The following is a 22,271-nucleotide window of genomic DNA, read 5'->3' as shown; positions in this document are numbered from 1 at the left end:
ATGGATATACCTTAACTTGAATTTCAAGCCTATGTATTTCTCTTACCTAAGGTTAAGGTAAGAAAAAAAAAAGAGCTACTAGATACTACAGGGACTGTAAGCGATCTAACAGAACTTGTTTGTCAAACAAAACTCAGACTCAGACTAGAGATATCAAATGACCTAGGGGACTGGACCTCTAGATGTAGAACTAGATGTAAGAAAACAGCCTTCTCCCATCGGTAGTTGGAAGCAGAACTGAAATTGGATATAACTGAAGGAAAGGATATATAGGTACGATAGGAGGGTATGGTTAAGCAGGTAAGTGAAGGCTCTCTCTCTCTCTCTCTATGGTCTTGTGTAAACCCTTTCCACCTATCTATTCTTTTTTTCTCTTTATTAAAAGTAAGTAGATTGAAAGCAAAAAAGGAATATCTTAGAGTGCCCTTACTCTAATTCAAAACCCATCTCTTTGTTTCTATTCTAATTCCTCTCCCTTTATTCCTCGATCCATTTGTAAATTATTGGTGTACTACTCACTTGTAAATGATTGGTGTCAGAATTTCTCACTAATCCGGTGTGATCAATCTCATACATGTATGAATTAGGAATTCCCCTTCCAACTTATCCCAGAATGGTTGTTATGGCAAAGAACAAGAAGAAAACTAAAGGAGAAATTTGTCCAATAGTAACAAAGGGTGCCTCCACAGGTTGACATCGGATCCAACGTAGTAGTAAGCAATCCGACAAAAGAAACCAAAATATTCCTTGGTGAATTAGGTAAAAACTTGAACTACATACATACATACTTTTAAAAAAAGGTAAAGCCAACAGACATATAAAAACTGGTGCTATTGTGGTTACACCTCCTGATTTGTCAGGTATACTACAAAGGATGGCATGATTAGTAGGAAATACTATTCTGTCATAATATGAGGTAGGGTGGACATTGGATTAGCAGGTATATAATTGTTGGGATGCCTCAAAATATTAGGAGCATAAGAAATCCAAATGGAAAAAAAAATAGCAAAAGCTACCCAACCTACTAGATCCTTTACATAAAAATAAGGGTAAGAAGTAATTTTATCCATCTTTGAATGTACACCCAATGGATTATTGGATCTATATTGATGCAATGGAGCCAGATGAAGAATACTGGCGCCTACTAAAATAAAGGGGAGTAAATGATAAAGAAAAAAAATGATTTAAGGTGGCATTGTCCATGGACAACCCACCCCAAATCCAAGTTACTATGGTATCTCCTACTACAGGTATGGTGCTAGCTAAGCTTGTAATTACTGTAGCTCCCCAAAAGCTCAGTTGACCCCAAGGTATTACATATCCTATAAAAGTTGTCACAATCATTAATAGGAAGATTGCAACTCCAAGACACCGAACAAATTCCCTAGGATTGCTATAACTGGCAGATATAGACCACAAAAAACATGAAGGTGAACTACAATGAAAAACATACTTGCCCTATTAGCATGCATATAATGGAGCAACCAGCCCCCTTTAGCATCTCTTATTATATGTTCTACGTTGTTGAAAGCTAGATCCACAGGAGGTGTGTAATACATAGCTAAGAAAATGCCAGTCACTATCTGAATGACTAAACAAATATCAGCTAACAAACCGAACCCCCACCAATAACTAAGATTACTCGGGCTTGGATAATCTATCAAATATTGATTAAGTATGAAGGATATAGGTTGTTTAAGAAGACAGAGTCATTGGTTCCTTGTAGTCATTTATTTATTTATCTTTCCTATTGTGAAAGCTCTTGTTCCCCCACCTTTTAGCTTTCTGGGGCCCTAATATGTATTAAAATATGAGTACCTTTTCTTCCACCTCCAAAGGATGGAGGGGGTATACAGAAAAAAAAGCATCTAAGGGGTCGGATCATCCTAGGTTATTGAAGAGTGGTCCGAATTCTCAATGACTGAATAAGAGAGATTTTTACCGCTTTCTGTTCTCTCCAGCACTCTCATACTGATCATCTTGCTGCAACAAAGAAAGTGTAGGAATGAATCTAATGGAAATTTAGGTCTCTATCTGCTTTTTAGATTATTCTTTCCTCCTCGGCAAAAGAGGGAAAAAAAGGTGTCTGGGAGAAAGAATTCTTAAAGGAGATAATATTTCATCCACCAAGAGGGACAGAGTGTGACCCCTAAGCAATTGGGGGTTCTCGCTCATCTCTTGGGGGTCCATCTTATCTGAAAAATTTTCCTCTTCCATTAGCATAGATAAATTTGAATAGGATGAATCAACTTTAGGAAAAGTAATCCCCCTTTACTTGATTGAATTTGGCTTTGTTATGCCCTGAATCTATTAAAAAGGTTATTGATTTAATTTATCCCATTTCTTTTCTTTAGGCGAGAGGGAGGATGTGAGTTACTTGGGCTATGGATTTTTTTCGTTAGTTTTTTCTCAAAATTGAAAAAAAATTGGGTCCAAACCTAAAAATGAATAGGAAGCGACGCGAGGGTCCTTCATTAAAAGGGGAAAAGAAGGGTGGGGCTTTGTTTTGGGGGCCACCCTTACGCATCTTTAGAAAGAAAAGAATCACTTTGTGAAATTCTCTCCAACCTTTTCTATCTATCTTTAGAAGTGGGGTGAGAGAAAGTCAATATGATATTTGCATTGGTTTTTCCAATGAAACATTGCACTTTTATTCTTTCTCATTTAGAAGGCTCAGTCCCACACCCTAAATTCAATGATGGGAACAACCTTCGCACTCCAGCACTCTACTGAACAATATTTCTCCTCCTTACTATATTTAGAATAGTGGTCGATCCTTCTAGAGTTAGATTCGTCACTTAATGTAATGTTATGTTCACGCAGTGATATTCTATCTTTCCAAGAGTACTACCCTGTACTTAGTCTATGTCTTGGGAGCATACTTGATAAGAGATAGACACAGGAGGTAGAGGGGTCCCCTATTTTAATTCCTTCCCCGTTAGCATCTACTATCCTAGATAAGGGATTAGTCTGTTAGATCTTTTTTATCTGGAGCCAGCTAGTAATGGACCTACTTACCTTTTTTGTAGCCTTGTTATGGAGCTAACCCTTGTTCTATTGGTTTGGTGGTTGCTACCAAGACAATTTCTGTATGACCATCAAAGGACCTCGAGATGATAATCCACTAAAAAAGATACGAGAAATTTAGAAGAACTCATATACGGAATGAGGGCGACCCATGTAAATATATCAGTTTCTTACTCATGCAAAGGAACATTTTCTTGGCAACTTAGACAATAACTAACGATGTTTGTCCCACATATCACTAGGAATATCGGGATCTTTATAAAGGGCTTTATAAATCTTTCATCTCAATATATATTTAGCCTAGCCGCGAGCAATGTAGGTTCGTGATCTTGTATATTTCACTTCTCCGACATCTTACTGAGTTTCCCCCTCATATTTTTGCAAAAATCCACTCCACAGTGGTAAAGTCTCATTTTGTGTGTTATCCAAAGTTATAATAGTAACATTGAACCCTCGAATATGTTCGAAGATATCAAAATGATCTTCCAATTCGAGGGAGAATTCATAAAATTTTATTTCCATCAAGAATTGAATTGACCTTTCCCTTATTTCGAGTGGAGAATCTAATAGAGACATTACTGTGGATATTCTGACCAAAATATATAAAATTCCATGCCCTCAATGAGTGCTTCATCGTGCTAGGTCACTAACATATCCTTTTTTGTCTTTATTTATTACCCTTGCTTTGAGTCTTGTGGTTGGCTATCAAAGCTCTTTCAACCATACCATTCTGCCTCATAAGCCTCCTTTTTTCTTATGCCTGCAACGTACTTAAAAATTCTACCAAGGTAATTTTTGACAGGTCTTTTGTGTTTTCCAAGGTAGTTATTGATACTTCATATCTTTCAGGCACAGTAACAAGAATTTTTTGAACAATTCTTAAATCTTTAAATTTTGTGCCAAACAATCTTACCTTGTTAAAAAATATTAAGAAGTCGGTCTGAGTACTCTTTGACGGTCTCAGATTCCTTCATCTTTTGTAATTCGAATTCCCTATTTAGATTCAACACCTTCATGCCTCGCATTCTTTCATCTCTTGTATATTCTTCCTGTAGATAATCCCAAATTTCTTTTGCTGATTTAAACGCCATAATTCTCGTGAAAATTGTTGGAGAAACACTAGCAAACGAAGTCGCTTTTGCTTTTGATTTTCTGATTTACTTTTCTTTTGGCTTTTGATCTGGGCCACCGTGGGATTATCGAATAGTAGAACAACATCATAATCCTCCTCCACGGCCTCCCAAATATCTAAAGCCTCAAGATAAGTCTCCATTCTTACTGCCCAAAGTTGGTAATTCTCACCATCAAAGACAGGAGGAGCTATTTAGGAAAAGTTGTTTTTAGAATTCATCTCTTACAGATCCTTCAAGAAACTGGCTCTTAATACCAATTGTTCATTTTTAGCTTTAAAATTGGAGAAATAAAAGAGAAAGATTTGGAGAAAAATAAAATATTGCAATAGTATTTTCAAAGGAAATTATTTTATTAATAACTCAAAACATATAATTATAGCTAAATTTCTAACTACACTCCAATTTAAATTGGGATAACTAATTCCTATTCAAATAAAAAAGGGACAACTAATACCTAAGTCAACTCTAATAATTAAAAGCTACTAAAAATATCTATTCCTACTTTATTTCTGAGACATATTTTCAGCAATTCCATGTAAAGGAATTAGTTAAATTTTTGTTCTTCTTTTTTCTCACTAACTCCCGAGCTAAACAAAAAGTAAAGTTCGTTAGTATTAGGCTTCCACGCTGCTTAATCTAGGATCCTTTCTAGGAAAATAAATTGAGTGTTGAGAATATGATGAATAAGTTGAGGCGGTGAAATCTGTCTCACCCTCTCAACATTTCAATTACCATTAGTAAAAGGCTCATAAATCTTGGTGTTGTTAATTCTTGGTTGCACTACTTTGTAGTTTGCTAAAGGAAAAATTCCCGACCAGTCATCCCACCAAAAACAACCACCTGAGTGGATAATGCATCTAATATGCTTCTCAACCTTTATCTTGTTATTCTTCGTGTGTTTCCATATTAGGGACTACCTGGAATGCCGCTCCGTAATAATTGGATTGGCTCTTTGATAATACTTAGATCTTAAAACAATCCCACACAAAGTATTTTTGCTTCTAAATATCCATGAGAATCTGTATTACAAAGAAAGGCAAACATCACTAACTAATTTCACTCTTATACCTCCTTAATTATTAGAAAAGTAATGACTTTCCCAAGAGGCCCAATTACACTTTCTTTTCTCACTGCCCCAACTCTAAAAGAAATAAAAAATGATGGATTTAATATGTTTAGGAGTGGTCCTGGGAGTTTATACAATTGATAGGATGTGAAATAGGTAGGGATTGAACCACAAACTTGAACAATGTTGCCCTATAATCAAAGCTGAGAATTTTGGCTTGCCATCCCCTAATATTGGTCACCATTTTTGACATTATCTTATCAAAACAGATAATTCTTTGACGCCCTATGGAAAGTGGCGAACTAAGATAAGTGATAGGATAATCTTTTTGGATAAATCCAATGATAGTCTTAATTATGTTGATAGTCTCATGAGGGGTCTTAAAAGGGATCATAAAGTAACTCTTTTCCTCTTAAATGATCTATCCAAATACATTTTCATAGTCACTTAAAACTCCCAAAATAAGCTGCAAAGTAGTATCTTTTGTATAAGACAAAATAATAACATCATCTGCAAAACTCATGTGGTTAGTTTGAGGTCCCTTCTTCTCCAAATGGAAACTATGGTATAAGTGATGGTCATGAAGATTATTCATCATTAATGAAAAAACTTTATCTTCAAGAATAAAGAGATATGGAGAAAGTGGATCCACTTGTTTGAGATATCTAGTGGAATAAAGAAACCCATATCTTGCACTATTTATAATGATTGAGTAGCAGTTATTAGACATGATTCTCTAGACCATATCAATATAAATTTCTCCAAACCCCATTCTTCTTAGGACCAGACAAGTAAATGATCATTAAACTCTGTCAAATGCGTTTTCCATATGAAGCTTGATAACCATATTATCTCCCTCATTAGACTTCTTAATGTTGTGGATAATACCTTGAGCCAACATGATATTCTCAAATATACTTCTTCCATTAACAAACCCTGATTGGTTATCATAAATTAGATGAGAATGAATAAGAGCAAGTCTTACATAAATAATCTTGGAAATGATTTTGTTAGTGAAGTTACTAGGACTTATAGGTTAGTATTTTTAGAGTTTATTAGGATGTTCTACTTTTGACCGTAAAACCAAACATGAATGAGAAAAGTATTTTAGCATACTATGCCCACAAAAGAATTAGGACCACTGCAAGAAGATCTGGAGAAATAACTTCCCAACAAGCTTTAAAAAATTTCCCATTCATACCATCTAGTCCAACAGCTGAGTTAAGGCTCATAGAAAATACAACCTATTTAAGCTCTTCCATAGTAGGCATGGCATGAAGAATATGATTTTGTGCCTTTGTAACCATTCTAGGAATGCACACAAGAGCATTTTTATTAATCGTCTTTCACTCTCCTATGAAAAATTTCTACAAGTGTTCACAAGCTGCCTTTGCTATAACTTCATCACCTTCAAGCATTTCATCTTATTCATTAATAATCTTGTGTATGAAATGCCTTCTTTTTTACCTCTAATTAAAGAATGGAAATATCTGGGATTAGAATTTCCTTCCTTGAACCATTGTAAATAGGTTTTTGGTATAAGAAAAAACTCCTCCAGCTTCATATGTCTTATATAATCTGTATTCAAGCCATTTGGCTTGAATCTATTCTCAGCAGTGGTGTTGTTGATGAATTCTTCCTCTCTAACTCTTACTTTTTCTTCGAACTCTTTAACATTAGCAAATATATCTCCATATTTAAATCAAGACCAGGTGCTAAGTGTATAAGAAAAGCATTTTTTATATGTATTTGACACATAGGTTAACCTTCTACCTCTTTATTACCGTGTCAAACCCCATTTTCATTGGGTTTATGAGTTTTTTCAATTATAGTGACAGTATTGAATAGGAATTATTTATTTTATTTATAGAGTCTCCACCTGGAATTAATTTTGGAGTTTCAAGTCACCTTATTTCGATCCCTAATCAAAAGAAAATTTGACTTTTTATTATCAGTCTGCAAACTAAAAATTCACGTAAGGAATTCTGTAGACCAAGGAGAAGGTGTTAGGAATTACTCTATTCTCATGATTCTAGCATGGTTTCTTTTATCAACTTATATTTAAATTATTTTAGACAAGTTGTGTTTGTTTGCCTTGATTTTGTCATTTCTAGTGTACCAATAATATATTGCTACACCTCTTGGATTAAGCGAAGGAAATTTAATTTAAGAAAGATCTTTGCCAAGGTGGATAATTGCATCCTCGAGGTTTTATATTTGTTACTAAGTGTATCAAGAAATATGAATATTTTTATTCTTAATTTTAATCAAATTTATCGAGCCTAAACCTTATCTAACGTTAAAGACATTTGTTTGTCTCTTATAAACTTGAGACTATTTTTTCTTATCCATTTTTACTCTTTTTTCACTCTTTTCTTTCAAGTTTTCCATAAGTGTAGGATTAATTACTAATCCACCTTATTCTATCTCATAATCATAATAATACTAATAATAATAATAATAGATAAAATCAAAACAAAGATTTAATATTGATCCAAATATAACTCATGATGAGTCTTAACCAAAAATACCACTGGAAAAGATATTTCAGGCCCAGAGGAAATTTTTATATTTTTTATACCAAACTCCTTTACTCAAATTATTAAACAAAGGATAAATATCAATGTAGATCAAATAGAAAAGAAAACAAACAGTAAAAACTAAACCTACATGACTAATTCAGGCCTTGCTAGTATGTGATTAATATCATGTCATAAAAAATTATCGAAATAGACCCGATTAGAAATAATATATTAAATCAACTAATGACCAAATGTTTTTATTAAATTAATTCTTTGTTAAAGTCATTTTTGTTTGATTAAAAACATTTCTTTTTCCACTTTCAAAGTCATCTTCTCGAGGTCTTTAAAAATCCTTATCCCAACCTAAGCTTTCCATTAAAAGAAAGTCACAGTTTTGCAAATAAGTTATGATACTTGACCAACCAACATATCAACGTGCTTAAAGATAATATTAATAAAACAACATAAACTTGTTAGCCTCCCATATTGATATAATATATTTTAATAATGACAAACTAATAACAGAAAATATGCAGGATACATTGAACATGTAATCAAGGCAAGAAGGATCATCCCCGGAGGTGAACTTGAAATAGCATCTCGCAAGATCCCTAACTGCAAGGAAGTTGGAGCTAGACTTAGAATTGTATCAGGAGAAGATCTTATCAGATCCTAAATTAAAAGGAAGACAATTGTACTAAAGGCAATCACAGAACAAACATGGAAGGCAGATTTCACAAGGAACCATGTAAGGAATGAAGATCACACCCTCTACATGGACATATCTGATATGGACATATATAGCTGTGAGTATAAACCGAGAAAGAAAATTCATATCATAAGTATAGACATATCTGATATAGACATATCATATGGTGTAAATCCTCAATCAAGGAATAAATTCAAATCCTTGATGAGAAGAAATCTTGGGTTTTCCTTATAGAGCAAAGAAGCCAGATCAACTGAAGGCAATAAAAAGGAAGATTGAACACCAAAGATAAGAACGCAACTTCACAAGAAACTCTTAGTATGTCTAAACCCTTAGTTGTTATAAATCTTTGTAATTTTAATTTGCAATAGTTATAAAAAGAGAAAGATCAAGTCAACTTAGTAATACCAGTTAAGATTATCATAAGATTTGAATAACATATCAAACTTCAGAAATTGTACAGCCTATCTATAATCCAATTCCCTCTTTAAAAGCTCAAAATGAAGCCTTTCTAACCCAAGAGGACTAGAGTAGACACCATACCGGTTACCAAACAGGGATAAATCATTGTGTATTTTACGTACATATTTACCTATGATATAAATATTATTCTATTTTATTCAGTATACTATCCTACAGGTGAGTTGACTATCAAGGATGATCAGCTGACTAAGAAAATATTTTCAATTCACCCTCTCCCCCCTCTTAAATTTTAATTGGTATCTGAGTGGATCTTATAAAAATGTTGCTTAACTACACATGAGTAAAGATCTAATGGTCAGATATCAGATTCCAAGAGCACTCCTTCAATACGAACACTCATCAATAAGACCGCCATACTTCAGTGGACAACACCAATTCATTGGAAAAACAAATTAAAGATCTTCGTACATACAAATTAAAACACCCTAGATTTTGGACTTTAAAAATTTCTTCAGGTTTGAGACCACTGCCTTGGTTACGACTTGACCCTGTAAGTCCTAGGGTTTCTTGACAAGTAATATGACCCTAGTCGTAAGGTGTCCAAAGAATGGTGTTTGAGTTTACTTCCTGGGTACGACTTAGGGACACGAGTCATAAAGACTCATTACGATCTATAAGGATGAGTCATAACCAAATAATATAAGTTGGTGGCATAATTTTGCTCTGAGTATGAGTGGTTCGCTATGAGTCATAAGGACTTGCTACAGTCATGGGATGAAATGATAGGATGTCCAATGTTTAACCTATTTGAGTTTTGTGTTGGCTATGATTTGACCCTATGAGTCATAGGGTCCCATTATGAATAGGTTGGTCAAGTCATAAAGTCGAAAGTGTATGGGGGTCCTTGTGATTGTCTTTGTTATGACTTTTGGTGATGAGTCATAAATTACTGTTACGAGTCGATAGTTGATGCATAATCATAGGCGGACCTTTTCTAGTTTTTAAGTTAATTTTATTTTGGACATTTTCATTTTTTCCCAACTTAAAACCCACATCTTATAACCCTTTTAGTGAATCATTAGACCTGAGAAACAAATCAAATAACTTCTCAAAATACTCTCAAATCCTCTAGGTCAAGAACTCTTAGGGTTTTTAAGAGGTTAAGTAATTAGGGCTTTCAAGAGTGATTTCTCTCTGTATATCTTATTATTTAAGGCATGTTATCAATTTTGTAAAAGTATGTGATTTAAAGTATTGTTCATGAGATACTAATATTGGGTTTTGAACAATGGGTTGAGGGTTTTTAATATAAATTATTTAAATACTTCTTCTATGATATCTATGAAATAATTATGCTTAAATTAACGGTTAGTAAATGCATCGAGGTTTGTGTCAATGGTGTATGGAAATAGAGGTACAATGGAATTCCTAGATTAATTATTTTGGTGTGAAAATTTGTAATAAACTCTACCCACATGTCTAATTGATTTTGGTTTATGCATTATCACCTGGCTTGGCCTTTTGCTTAAAACTATTTCATGGTATAAATGGTTCAGGATGGTTTTAAGAACCTTATGAGGTATAATGGAATCCCCTAAGTGAATGATTATGAAAACCCTGTGGAGTACATCGTAATCCCCCAAGTGATTTTAATAATGGAATCTGCGGGGTATTTGGGAATCCCCTAAGTCTTGGATTAATGACATTGCTTGCAAGTTATAGTTGGTATGATGATACCATTTAATAATGACTTAATTATTTACTCCTGGATTATAGTTTGGTTTGTGTTAAATGTTTTAATTGGGTAATAAAGGGGGTTGTGATGGCTAGCGATGAAGGTATGAGTCCAAAAGTTTGACACTAGAACTCATGTTTGCCGACATGAGGATTGGTCTTAATGACCATATACTTGTGGGGTACAAGGGAATCCCTCATGTATATACATGTACATATGTATCATAGAGGGCAGAGGGTACAAGGGAATTCCCTACCACCTATCATATCTCTAATTCATATGGCTAACACGCACTAGGGCTTATCCAGGGGAAATACTGAACCATATAGCCTGTGAGTGGATTATGAAGGTAATGCCAAAAAACCCAGATTAAGGTTTTAAAGTAAATGCTAAACTTGTTCCCTGTCCCGGCATGGTATATATATATATATATGTATGTATATATATATGGTTATGTGCATTAGTTTGACTTGGTTTTGGATTGATGGCATTACTTTATCCTTATCACTAAGTTACATGCTAGCATTCACCCTGCTAACCGTCTTCGGATGCTATATCCTCACAAGATGCAAGAACCAACCATACTTCCACTCCTCCTGCTTAGCCACTAGGTGATTCAGGGGCAACTCTTGAGTTAGGACTAAAATGGTGAGATTTTAAATTTAGGAAGACCCCATTTCATGCTATGGGTCTCTCTATGTCTTTACTATTTCCTTTGGTATTGGTTTTGGCTATTGGTAGGGGCATGTCCAAACTGGATATTCTTTTTTTTTAATTATAGGCTTTGTTGGACTACTGTGGACATGGGCGGTATTGATTGTTTATTAGGTTGTTGGTGGTTGGTTTTGGTTATAGACTTATCATAATGTCCTTAAATTAATACTCTCTTATCTTGTTATATATTAGGAATTTACCCAACATAGGATGTAAGATGGTTGATGGTTTGGGTATTCGGGGGTGGTCTCTAATCATTGTTGGACTTGAGATACTCGACATGCCTAGGCCCTGGTTTAGGTTATGTCGAGATAGTCTCAAATACTAGGTTTATAGTTAATTAGGTGTCCATGAATATGTCAAGTATAGTCTCTTTTGTAGGTGTGTAGTGTGCCACACCTATAAGGGATAGGCTACAAGGCATTTAGAAATATTTCCCTTTCTTGTTGATCTACTTCGTCTATACAGTTTAAGTTCTTAAACTCTTTTCTAAATCTCTTTTTGTTCACCTTTAAGATCATGCCCTCCCTACGACCTAAAGCTCATGGAAACTCATTTGATCCACTTGAGGATAACATGGATGAAACTCGTCCAACTTATAAGGAACATACCTATTCAAGGGTGACTTCTTCTGGTTTCCCCCGTGGAGTACCACCAATCTCCACTGACCCTACTCTGAAAGGTGACACTCATGGTCAGTCCCTTTAAAGAGATATTACTAATGCCCATTTTTTATGTTCTATTCATTTATTGACCCAGATAGTGGTCTTATTGTCAGGCTAGTCCAGTCTTATTGGTGAGACAAGAAATAAGTCAAAGGTAACAAATAAGTATAGCAAGAAGTCCTAATACTCAGATTAGGGGAAAGGTTAGAGAGATAGTGGTAGAGATGGTGGATAGTAGTCTGCACAAAGGGAATTTGGGGAGTTCCCATGTGTTTGTCAGTGTCCCTTATCCTTAGTCTTTTTGTGACTATCATTTTTGAGTTGGTGGAGCTTGGCCAACCCAACTCTATAATCCCTACCAATTTTATGGTCGATTGTGCTGAGGTTATTGCTATAAAGGGAGGAATTAGTGTTTTAGCTGTGGTCACTTAAGTCACATATAGCGGGAATATCCCAGAAGGGTTGACATTAGGGTAAATAGAATTTTGGTTACCACTTCTCTAGCTCTTGCACTGAGGGGTTCTGCTTCTGGCTCCGACACTAGTCAGGACTATCTCTATGCTCTCCCTATTTTTTAGGAGTATGAGGCATCTCCTGATGTTGTAACTGATATCTTAAAACTCTTCTCTTATGGTGTGTACTATTTACTTGATTCGGGGCTCAACTCTTTATTATGTGACCCTATTTGTGGCTATTTATTTTAGTTACGATCCTCAGTGTATTTCGAACCTCTTTTCTATTTCTACCTCGGTGGGTAACTCTGTAGTTGCTACAAGAGTCTATAGCGGTTGTGTGGTATCTGTTGATGGTAGGGAAACTTTGGTGGATTTAATTAAATTGGATATGGTTGATCTTGTTGTCATCTTACAAATAGATTGGTTGCATCCGTGCTATGCCTTTTTTGATTGATCTACCTGTAAGGTCCTATTTAAATTCCTTAAGAAGTTAGTTTTAAAAATGGGAAAGGGAATCCGTAGTGCCTAAGGGGAGGTTCATATCATATCTTAGAGCTCAAAAATTAATTTTCAAGGGGTGTCTTTACCTTTTGGTCTGAGTTAAAGTTTCTAACTCGGAAATTCCTTTATTACAGCCCGTCCCGTGGCTAGTAAATTTTCAGAGGTTTTACCTGGCGACCTTTCTGGGAACCCACCCAATAAGGGGAAATTGATTTTGGGATTGATCTTCTTTCGGACACTCGTCCTATCCTTATTTATACCTCTTTATAGAATGACTCCAGCTGATTTAAAGGAGCTTAAGAAACAGTTGAAGGATCCATCTGATAAGGTTTTCTCCAACCTATTATTTCTTTGTAGAGTGCTCTTGTATTTCCCATGTGTAAGGAATATAGGCTTCTTCATAGAGGTATAGACTATCGATAGTGGGACAAGGAGTTTAGGGTGACCTATCTATTCGGTGGACTTTGTGGGATATAGTGGTGCATGATGGTAATTCTAGCCACTAAGTTTGAAGCTTAGATATTGATTTTGGAGAAAGAAGTATGTTAGCATGAGGATAGCAATGAAAAATTTATGGGACAAAATTTAGTAGGCTGTATGAAATGGGCGGAAGAGATAAGGTTGATGACTTAGGAGATACTAGAATAGGAAAGTTGTGATATATAGGCTATAGGTCCAAGTTTAACTGATGGATTAAGCGATAAGTCATTAAATGGGTTAGGGTATGGAGTTTGTAAGACTTTAAGTATAAGAGATCGAAGTGTCCCTAGTATATGTCCAAGGTGATACCCTTTAGAGCAGAGTGTTATGCTTATATGCATATTGAGATGGTGAATTAAGGCTCACCTTTAATTTTCTCTTGGCGGCAAGCTTCAACGAAGGGACGTGGTTAATCTACTCCTATTCTAGAAATTCCCTCCTACCTCAGTTAAGAGTACCTACCACTAATGTCCTACTTAAGCAAATTATTCTATTACCTAAAGTCCGTATTCTCAATATCACTTATGTAACGATTCTAAAAAATCCAAGTTTCCAAGTATTCGAGCTCTATCTCGTGATTTATGGGCTCATGACTCACTTAATGCTTATCTTTAAAGGTCTATGCATTCTAAGTGTCATCTGTTAATGTTATGTCTTGTAATATCCCAGAGTGATGCTACCTACACAAGCTTGCAGAAATTCTGAGTCCTTAGAATGAGGACAATGGTTTCAAGCAATAGCCCCTGTCATATTTCTTGGGTATATAACTCTTAGTCTTATGTTATGGGTCCCTGATGTACACACTTATGTTTTCTTTGTTCCCAGTATGAGGAGCTCAGGTTAGGTTATGCTTATGCTAGGACTACCCTCTACTTATGATCAAGGTGGATATGAAATATTTTGTGCTTATTGTACCGTGCCTCTTTTCACGAGTCTCACCTTGGGTAATGTAATCGATAGGAGTCATAAATAATAAGTAACCCTACCATCCTTGATGTTTTACTCTAGTCCTTCAGTGATCCATCTTAATTTTGAATGGTAGTGGCTATAGATGTGTAGCTCCATTTTGGGAAAAGGAGTAAACATTTTTTATTGTGAGATTTTGAGGGTGACGGCTCAGGCTAAGGTTATAAGTAAAGATAGAATAGCAAGATAAACTTGAATTAGGTGAAATAGTTAAGAAGGGGAGATGTGGTGAGAACCTTTGTCATAGTGTTTGAGGTTTCTAGTTTTGGCGGAGAGATCTATAAAAAGGGTATAGTAAATATAGTCTTAGATATGGTGATTAATAGATACACAAAACCCTAGTGTTATGCAGCTAGTACCCTTTCATTTGAGACCCAAGGTTGGATTATAGTTATAAGATAGAATAGAATTATTGGTGGGATATAACGTATATGGTCCCATAGTTTATGCTATCCCCTTTAACTTTACATTAGGCCTTAACACAGAAGGAATATGTGGTTATTCTAAGGCCCTCAAAGTTATGTGTTTCACAATGGAATTAGGAGACTAAGACAGTGAAATGTGTGTTCATAGTTGAGAGCATGGTGGAGAAGGGTAGTCATAGGTACGGGTTACTATATGCCCTTTTGGGGATGGTGTAATCTTCTTTGAAAAATGAAGGACATGAAGTCTAAATACCTATTCTTGTTCCCCGTTTTAGTAAATAGTGCTTGAGGTATATGTTTTTCTTAATATCTTTGTTTTTTGTCATTTCTAAAGGAAGATTATAAATTCCTTGACATTTTTTTGTCTTAAAGGTAAGAGTAATGATAATTAAGGTCTAATCGTGCTGGTGCATGCCTTATCCTATCATTCGAGAATGAATGATCCAAGTGGAGGCAGATTGATACACCCCAGATTTTCGCCCTTGAAAATTTCATAAGCTTTGAGCTCACTGCCTTGATTATGACTTGACCCCACGAGTCGGTGGGTGTATTGATGGGCCAGGTGGCCCTAGTCCTAAGATATTCAGAGAAAAGTGTTTGAGTTTTTATCCTGGGTATGACTAGGGGACATGAGTTGTAAAGACTTGTGATGAGTTATTTGGACGACTCATAACCAAATCATGTAAGTTGTGGCATAATTCTATTCTAAGTATGAGTGGTTCACTATGAGTACTAAGGACTTTTTGTGATTTATGGGATGAAATCATAGGAGGTTTAGTATTTAACATATTCGGGTTTTGTGTTGACTATGATTGGACCTTATGAGTCATATGGTCTTATTAAGAATAGGTTGATCGATTTTTAAGGTCGGCAGTATATGGGGGTCCTAGTCACTGTCTTAGTTACGACTCATGGTGATGAGTCATAAATTATCGTTACGAGTCAATGGTTGACTCATAATCAAAGGCGGCCCTTTTCTAGTTTTTAAGTTACGGGCATTCTGGACATTTCCCCTTTTGCCTAACTTGAAACCCACGTCTTTTAACCCTTTTGGGGCATTATTATCCCTCATACACAAATCAAAGAACTTCTAAAAACACTCTCAAATTTTTTAGGTCAAGAACTCTTAGGGTTGTAAATAGGTTAAGCAATTAGAGCTTTTAAGAGTGATTTCTCTCCGTATATCTTATTATTTCAAGTCTGTTACTCTTCACTCGTTGTCAATTTTTTAAAAGCATATGATTTAAAGTATTGTTCATGAGATATTGATGTTGAGTTTTGAACTATGGTTTGAGGGTTTTTAATATAAATTGTTTAAATATTTCTTCCATGATATTTATGAAACAATTATGCTTAAATTGATGATTGGTAAATGCATTGGGGTGCATGTGAATGGTGGATGGAAATAGTGATACAATGGAATCCCCAAATTAATTGTTTTGGTGTGGAAATTGGTAATAAAGTCAACCCACTTTCATAATTGATTTTGGTTTATGCATTATCACTTGGCTTGGCTTGTTTCTTAAAATGAATGCATGGTATAAATGGTTAAGGATGGTTTTAAACACCTTATGGGGTACGATGGAATCCCTAAAGTGAATGATTATAAAAACCTTATGGGGTACATTGAAATCCCTTAAGTGATTTTAATAATGGAGTCTGTGGGGTACTTGGGAACCCCCTAAATTGTGACTTAATGACATTGATTAGAAGCTATAGTCGATATGATGATACCACTTAATAATGCCATATTAATTGACTCCTAGAATTGGGGTTTAATTTGTATTAAATGTTTTAATTGGGTAATAACGGGGGGTTGTGATAGCTAGTCGTGAAGGTGTGAGTCTGAAAGGTTGACACTAGAATGTCATGTTTGCCGACATAATGATTGGTCTTGATGACAATGTGCTTATTGGGTACAAAGAAATCCCCCAAGTATATACACGCACATATGTATCATAGAGGGAGAAGGGTAAAAGGGAATCTCCTACCACCATGATATCTCTAGTTCATGCGGCTAATATGTATTGGCGCCTACCCAGGGGGTAACACTAGACCCATATAGCTGTAATGCCTCAAAAATCTATCCCGAGACGTCACACGGTGCTTAAGATCATAATTAATCCCAAATTAACCCTTGTAATGGCATACAACTAAGCAAATAATTAAATATGAATAAATGACGGAGTTTACTCTGAGGAAATATAGAGAAATATTGAAATCTGTAAAATACAATACTGATACAACTTTTACATTCTAATAAAGTCTGAAGAGAGGGGCTGAAATTACAATACTAAATCTAACTGACATATGCGAAGCCTCTACTATACTGACTATAAATAGTTGGAAAGCTACTCTAACTATCGCTAATCAATACATATGAATAAGGAAAGACACAACATAAATAAATCCAATTGAAGTCCCCAAAGTAGGAGGACTTATCACCTTGTTGGCTGGAATATACAACTATCTGTGTCAGAATGTGCCTACTAGATCTTGTACCAACGTTACGAGCAAATATAGCACATAGACATATATGTGGATCAATACTTTGAGGATGTACTAAGTAGATGGAGGTATATAAATTAAGTCAACAATATCATTACTCTTTATAAAACCATGCATAGGGGTATGGATCTAGCTAGGTTGATGATACATGCCTAGCAGATAGAGGCAAATAAGATTAGGGAGACAGATCAAGTGATGGGTAACAAAAGAGCTAGATCTAAGTAGCATGAGTTTATGCAACCTAGGTTCTATGGAGGGAACCACCTTTAATTTCAGTGGCATCTGTCTATGCCAGCGCCTTCATTAGCTAGTTCTCCCACTCCTAGAAGTAGGCAGGAGCAAGGGGATAGATCTTTTATGTCTAGGTCAGAGAATAGTATTGGTAACAGGTCCCATTATCCTCGTTGTGCTAAGTGTGGTAGGGATCATCCCGGTGAGTGTTTCATAGATTTGAGAGGTTGTTTTGGTTATGGAAAGTAGGGCCACAAACTTAGATATTGTCCTCATGCTAGACAAGGGAACAGAGATGCCCGACCTCAGGAACAGGCTACTAGTGCACCAGCTCTTGTATCCCGTCCCATCCCTACTCAAGGCACTTCATCCAGTACTGCTGGCGGCCAGCGCCAGAACAGATTCTATGCCTTACCATCCCATCATGAGCAAAAGGCCTCTCTCGATGTTGTTACCGGTATGCTCCGTGTCTTTTGCCTTGATGTCTATGTGTTATTGGACCCCGGGTCAAGTCTCTCTTTGGTGACCCCACTTGTAGCTACGAATTTCAAAATGAGTCCTAAAAAGATTCCTGAGCCTTTCCTAGTTTCTACACTCATCGGAGAGTCAATTGTTGCTAAACAAATGTATAGAGATTGTCCTATTACTGTTCTTCATAGAGTCATACTTGCTAATTTGATAGAGTTAGACATGGTGGATTTTGACCTTATTCTGGGTATGGATTGGCTTTATTCTTGTTATGCATCTATAGACTGTCGTACTCGTGTGGTCAAGTTTTAGTTTCCTAATGAACCAACTTTTGAGTGGTCCGGGAGTTCGGTATCTCCCAGGAATCATTTTATCTCCTATCTCAAAGCCAAAAATTTAATATCCAAGGGTTGCATCTATCACCTAGTTAGATACAAAGACACTAAGTCCGAGGCTACAACTATTCAGTCCATCGAAATTGTTAATTAGTTTCTAGATGTTTTTCTGGAAAATGTCCCAGGGGTACCTCCCGATAGAGAGATAGAATTTGGGATTGACCTTCTTCTCGACACTCGCCCCATTTCTATTCTGCCATACCATATGGCACCTGCAGATCTTAAGGAGTTGAAAGAGCAACTCAAAGATCTCTTAGAAAAAGGTTTCATTAGGATCAGTATTTCTCGTTGGGGCGCACCTGACTTATTCGTGAAAAAGAAAGACGGTTCTTTACGTATGTGCATTGACTACCGTCAGCTTAACAAGGTCACCATCAAGAACAACTATCCTCTTCCGAGAATTGATGACCTGTTTGATCAGTTGAAAGGTGCAAGTTATTTCTCTAAGATAGACCTTAGATCAGGCTATCATCAACTTAAAGTGAGGGAATATGGTATTCCAAAGACAGCTTTTCAAACCCCCTATGGTCACTTTGAGTTTCTAGTCACGTCCTTCAGGCTAACCAATGCCCCAACAGCCTTTATAGACCTTATGAACCAAGTATTCAAGCAATATCTCAATATATTTGTCATTGTCTTCATAGATGGCATCTTTGTATACTCCTGTAATGAGAATGACCATGCGAACCACCTTAGAATTATCTTGCAAACTCTTAGAGACCACCAGTTGTTCGGCAAATTCAACAAGTGAAAATTTTGGCTAAGGTTTGTAGCCTTTCTTGGTCATATTACTTCAGTCGAGGGTATTAGAGTTGATCCCCAAAAGATAAAAGTAGTAAGAAATTACCCTAGACCTATCTCTCTATCTGACATTAGAAGTTTCTTAGGTCTACCAAGCTACTACCATTCTTTTTCTGAGAGTTTCTCTTCTATTGCATCTCCCACGACCCGGTTGATCCAAAAGAAAGTTAAGTTCTACTGGTCAGATTCATATTAGAAGATTTTTCAAGAGTTAAAGAATCGACTTACTTCAGCCCCCATGTTGACTTTGCCGAATGGTACAGATGGTTTTGTGTTGTATTTTGATGTCTTTAAAGTTGGTTTGGGTTGTGTGTTGATGCAAAATGGTAAGGTCATAGCTTGTGCCTCTAGGCAGTTGAAGCCGCATGAGAAGAATTACCCAACCCATGATCTTGAGTTAGCTGTTTTGGTCTTTGCTTTGAATATCTAGAGATATTATCTTTATGGTGTCCATGTTGATGTGTTTACTGATCATAAGAGCCTACAGTATGTGTTTACTCAGAGGGAGTTGAATCTTAGGTAGAAGAGGTGGTTGGAGTCATTAAAAGACTATGATATGAGTGTGTTGTATCACCTAGTCAATGCTAATGTAGTAGTGGATACCCTTAGTAGGTTGTCTATGCGTAGTGTTGCTCATGTAGAGGAAGGTAAGAAAGAGTTAGCTCGTGATATGAATTGTCTAGCTAGATTGGGTGTTAGGTTGCTTGATTCAGCTGAGGGAAGTACTTTGGTGTAGAGTAGTCTCGAATCCTCTTTAGTTTCAGAAGTGAAGGAGAAGTAAGACAAGGATCCTAGTTTTGTCAGACAGAAGGAGTCAGTTCAGGACCAAAAGGTAGAGGTCTTCTCCCAAGGGGAAAATGGCGTGTTGAGAGTGCAAGGTAGATTGTGTGTTCTGTGTGTTGATGATTTGAGGCAGAGGATTATGGCAGAAGTGCATGGCATACGGTATTCTATTCATCCTGGCACTACCAAGATGTACCGCGACTTGCGGGAAATCTATTGGTGGAATGGTATGAAGAAGGATATACCAGAGTTTGTAGCAAAGTGTGCAATGTGGTAATAGGTTAAGGTAAAGCACCAAAGACCTGGTGGTGTGATGCAAAAGTTTTGTATACCTACTTGGAAATGGGAGGTGGTAAATATGGACTTCGTAACTGGGTTGCCTCCTTCACGTCGTCATCATGATTCTATTTGGGTTGTTGTAGACAGGCTGACTTAAGTCCACACATTTCTTGCCCATGCATACATCTTATGTAGATGAGGATTATGCCAGATTGTGTATCCGGGAGTTAGTCAGGATTCACGGAGTTCTCTCGTCTATCATTTCATATAGGGACACTCAATTTACTTCTCAGTTTTGAAGGGTGTTCCAGCAGGGTCTTGGTACCCAAGTCCTTTTGAGTTCCGTTTTTCATCCACAGACAGATGGTCAGGCTGAGAGGACTATTCATACCCTGAAAGATATGTTGAGGTCATGTGCTCTTGATTTCAAAGGTAGTTGGGATGAGCATTTTCCATAGATAGAGTTTGCCTATAACAATAGTTACCATGCTAGCATCGGGATGGCACCATTTGAGGCCTTGTATGGTAGGAGATGTAGATCACCCATAGGTTGGTTTGAAGTGGGTGAAGCTACCGTGATTGGGCCTGATGTAGTGTTTGAAGCTATGGAGAAATTTAAGTTCATTAGAGAGAGGTTAAAGAGCGCCCAGAGTCGCCAAAAGTCTTTTGCCGATGTGAGGAGAAGAGATCTTGAGTTTGAAGTAGGTGATTTGGTATACTTGAAGATTTCACCCATAAAAGGGGTGAAAAGGATTGGTAAAAAGGGGAAGCTTAGTCCCTGTTATGTTTGCCCCTATTGAGTCTTGGGCCATATTGGTAAAGTATCCTATGAAGTTGAGTTTCCCATAGAGTTGTTAGCCGTTCATCCTATCTTTCATGTCTCCATGCTCAAGAAGCACATTGGTAATTCCATTATGGTAGATCCTTTAGAGAGTGCTACTATTTAGAATAGTCTTTCATTCAATGAGATTCCTGTTTAGATTCAAAACTTTCAGATCCATAGACTGAGGAACAAAGAGGTTCCTTTAGTCAAAGTTTTATGGCAGAACTAGTCAGTTGAGGGCACTACTTAGGAGGCAGAATTAGACATACAAGCCAAGTACCCGCATCTCTTTTCTGTGAGTTCAGATCAATCTGAAGGTATTATTCTTCCTTAATTCAGCCCTTCTAATGTAAAGTTCTGCTATATGTATCTGTTCTTGCATGAGTTATTGCAATTTTTGAGGCATTCGAAGGTTTAGAGAGATTTTGAGACATTTAGCAAATTGTTTCAGCTATATGTACTCTGTTTTTCCTGTGTTCCTAGTCTAACTAGAGACATTTGAGGACAAATGTTTCCAAGGGGGAGATATTGTAAGACCCCACGAAATTCTCTCATAGAATGAATCTTAGGGTGTGTCAAGTGAGGCGTTATTTCATCCCTAAATGATTAAGAAGTGACTTCCTAAGAGAGTATAATCTTAACCATATGGAATTTTCCTAATTTTGACTTTTTATCACATGTGAAACCTGATAAACTTTCCGTCGATATAAAATTTGCCCAAATCCGATACCCGGGTAAGAAATTATGGCAAATTAAAGTCCTAGTCGTAAAAAAGCATCATTTTAGTGCTTGGCACGCGTGGAGAGGGTCTATTTGACAATTGTCAATTTCCAGTGGAACTCCATGATAATGAAGCATTGCGGAGGACCGCAATTTCCCAATATTCAATTTCTAGTGTCCTGGCGTGATTGTGATGCATCGCGCTGAAGTTCCAGGCCCTAACTAGTGGGATAACGCGATGGCTCCATGTCGTGGTGACTACCAGATTCTCATTTGTCAATTTCCAGTAAGCCACCATGATAGTGACACGTCGCGGCGGCCCATGAAATTGGGTTCCCAGGTCAATTTTTCCAGCTTCGTACAGAAGTTAAGAAGGGCACTTTGGACATTTTTCAACGCTCTTAAACCGTGCAAACACCAAATAAAGGTCATTTACAAGCAT

General features: G+C 36.5%; 1 protein-coding gene across 1 annotated transcript in view; it reads right to left on the bottom strand.

Moving 5' to 3' along the window:
* LOC107856122 (NADH-ubiquinone oxidoreductase chain 2-like) overlaps window positions 1-4,300 on the bottom strand; it is a 36,311-nt gene extending 32,011 nt beyond the window's left edge. The window contains exons 1-2 of the mRNA XM_047411220.1: window positions 4,046-4,300; window positions 1,943-1,983 (exon numbers count right to left, since the gene is read on the bottom strand). Of these exons, the coding sequence (XP_047267176.1) occupies window positions 1,943-1,983; window positions 4,046-4,300 (296 nt within the window). The remainder of the gene's footprint in view (window positions 1-1,942; window positions 1,984-4,045) is intronic.
* Between the last annotated feature and the right edge of the window lie 17,971 nt (window positions 4,301-22,271).

This window comes from Capsicum annuum, chromosome 1 (genome assembly GCF_002878395.1).
Source record: "Capsicum annuum cultivar UCD-10X-F1 chromosome 1, UCD10Xv1.1, whole genome shotgun sequence".
NCBI classification, from domain to species: domain Eukaryota; kingdom Viridiplantae; phylum Streptophyta; class Magnoliopsida; order Solanales; family Solanaceae; genus Capsicum; species Capsicum annuum.
Note: the sequence above shows the minus strand (reverse complement) of the source record. Positions and strands in the feature narration are given on the sequence as shown.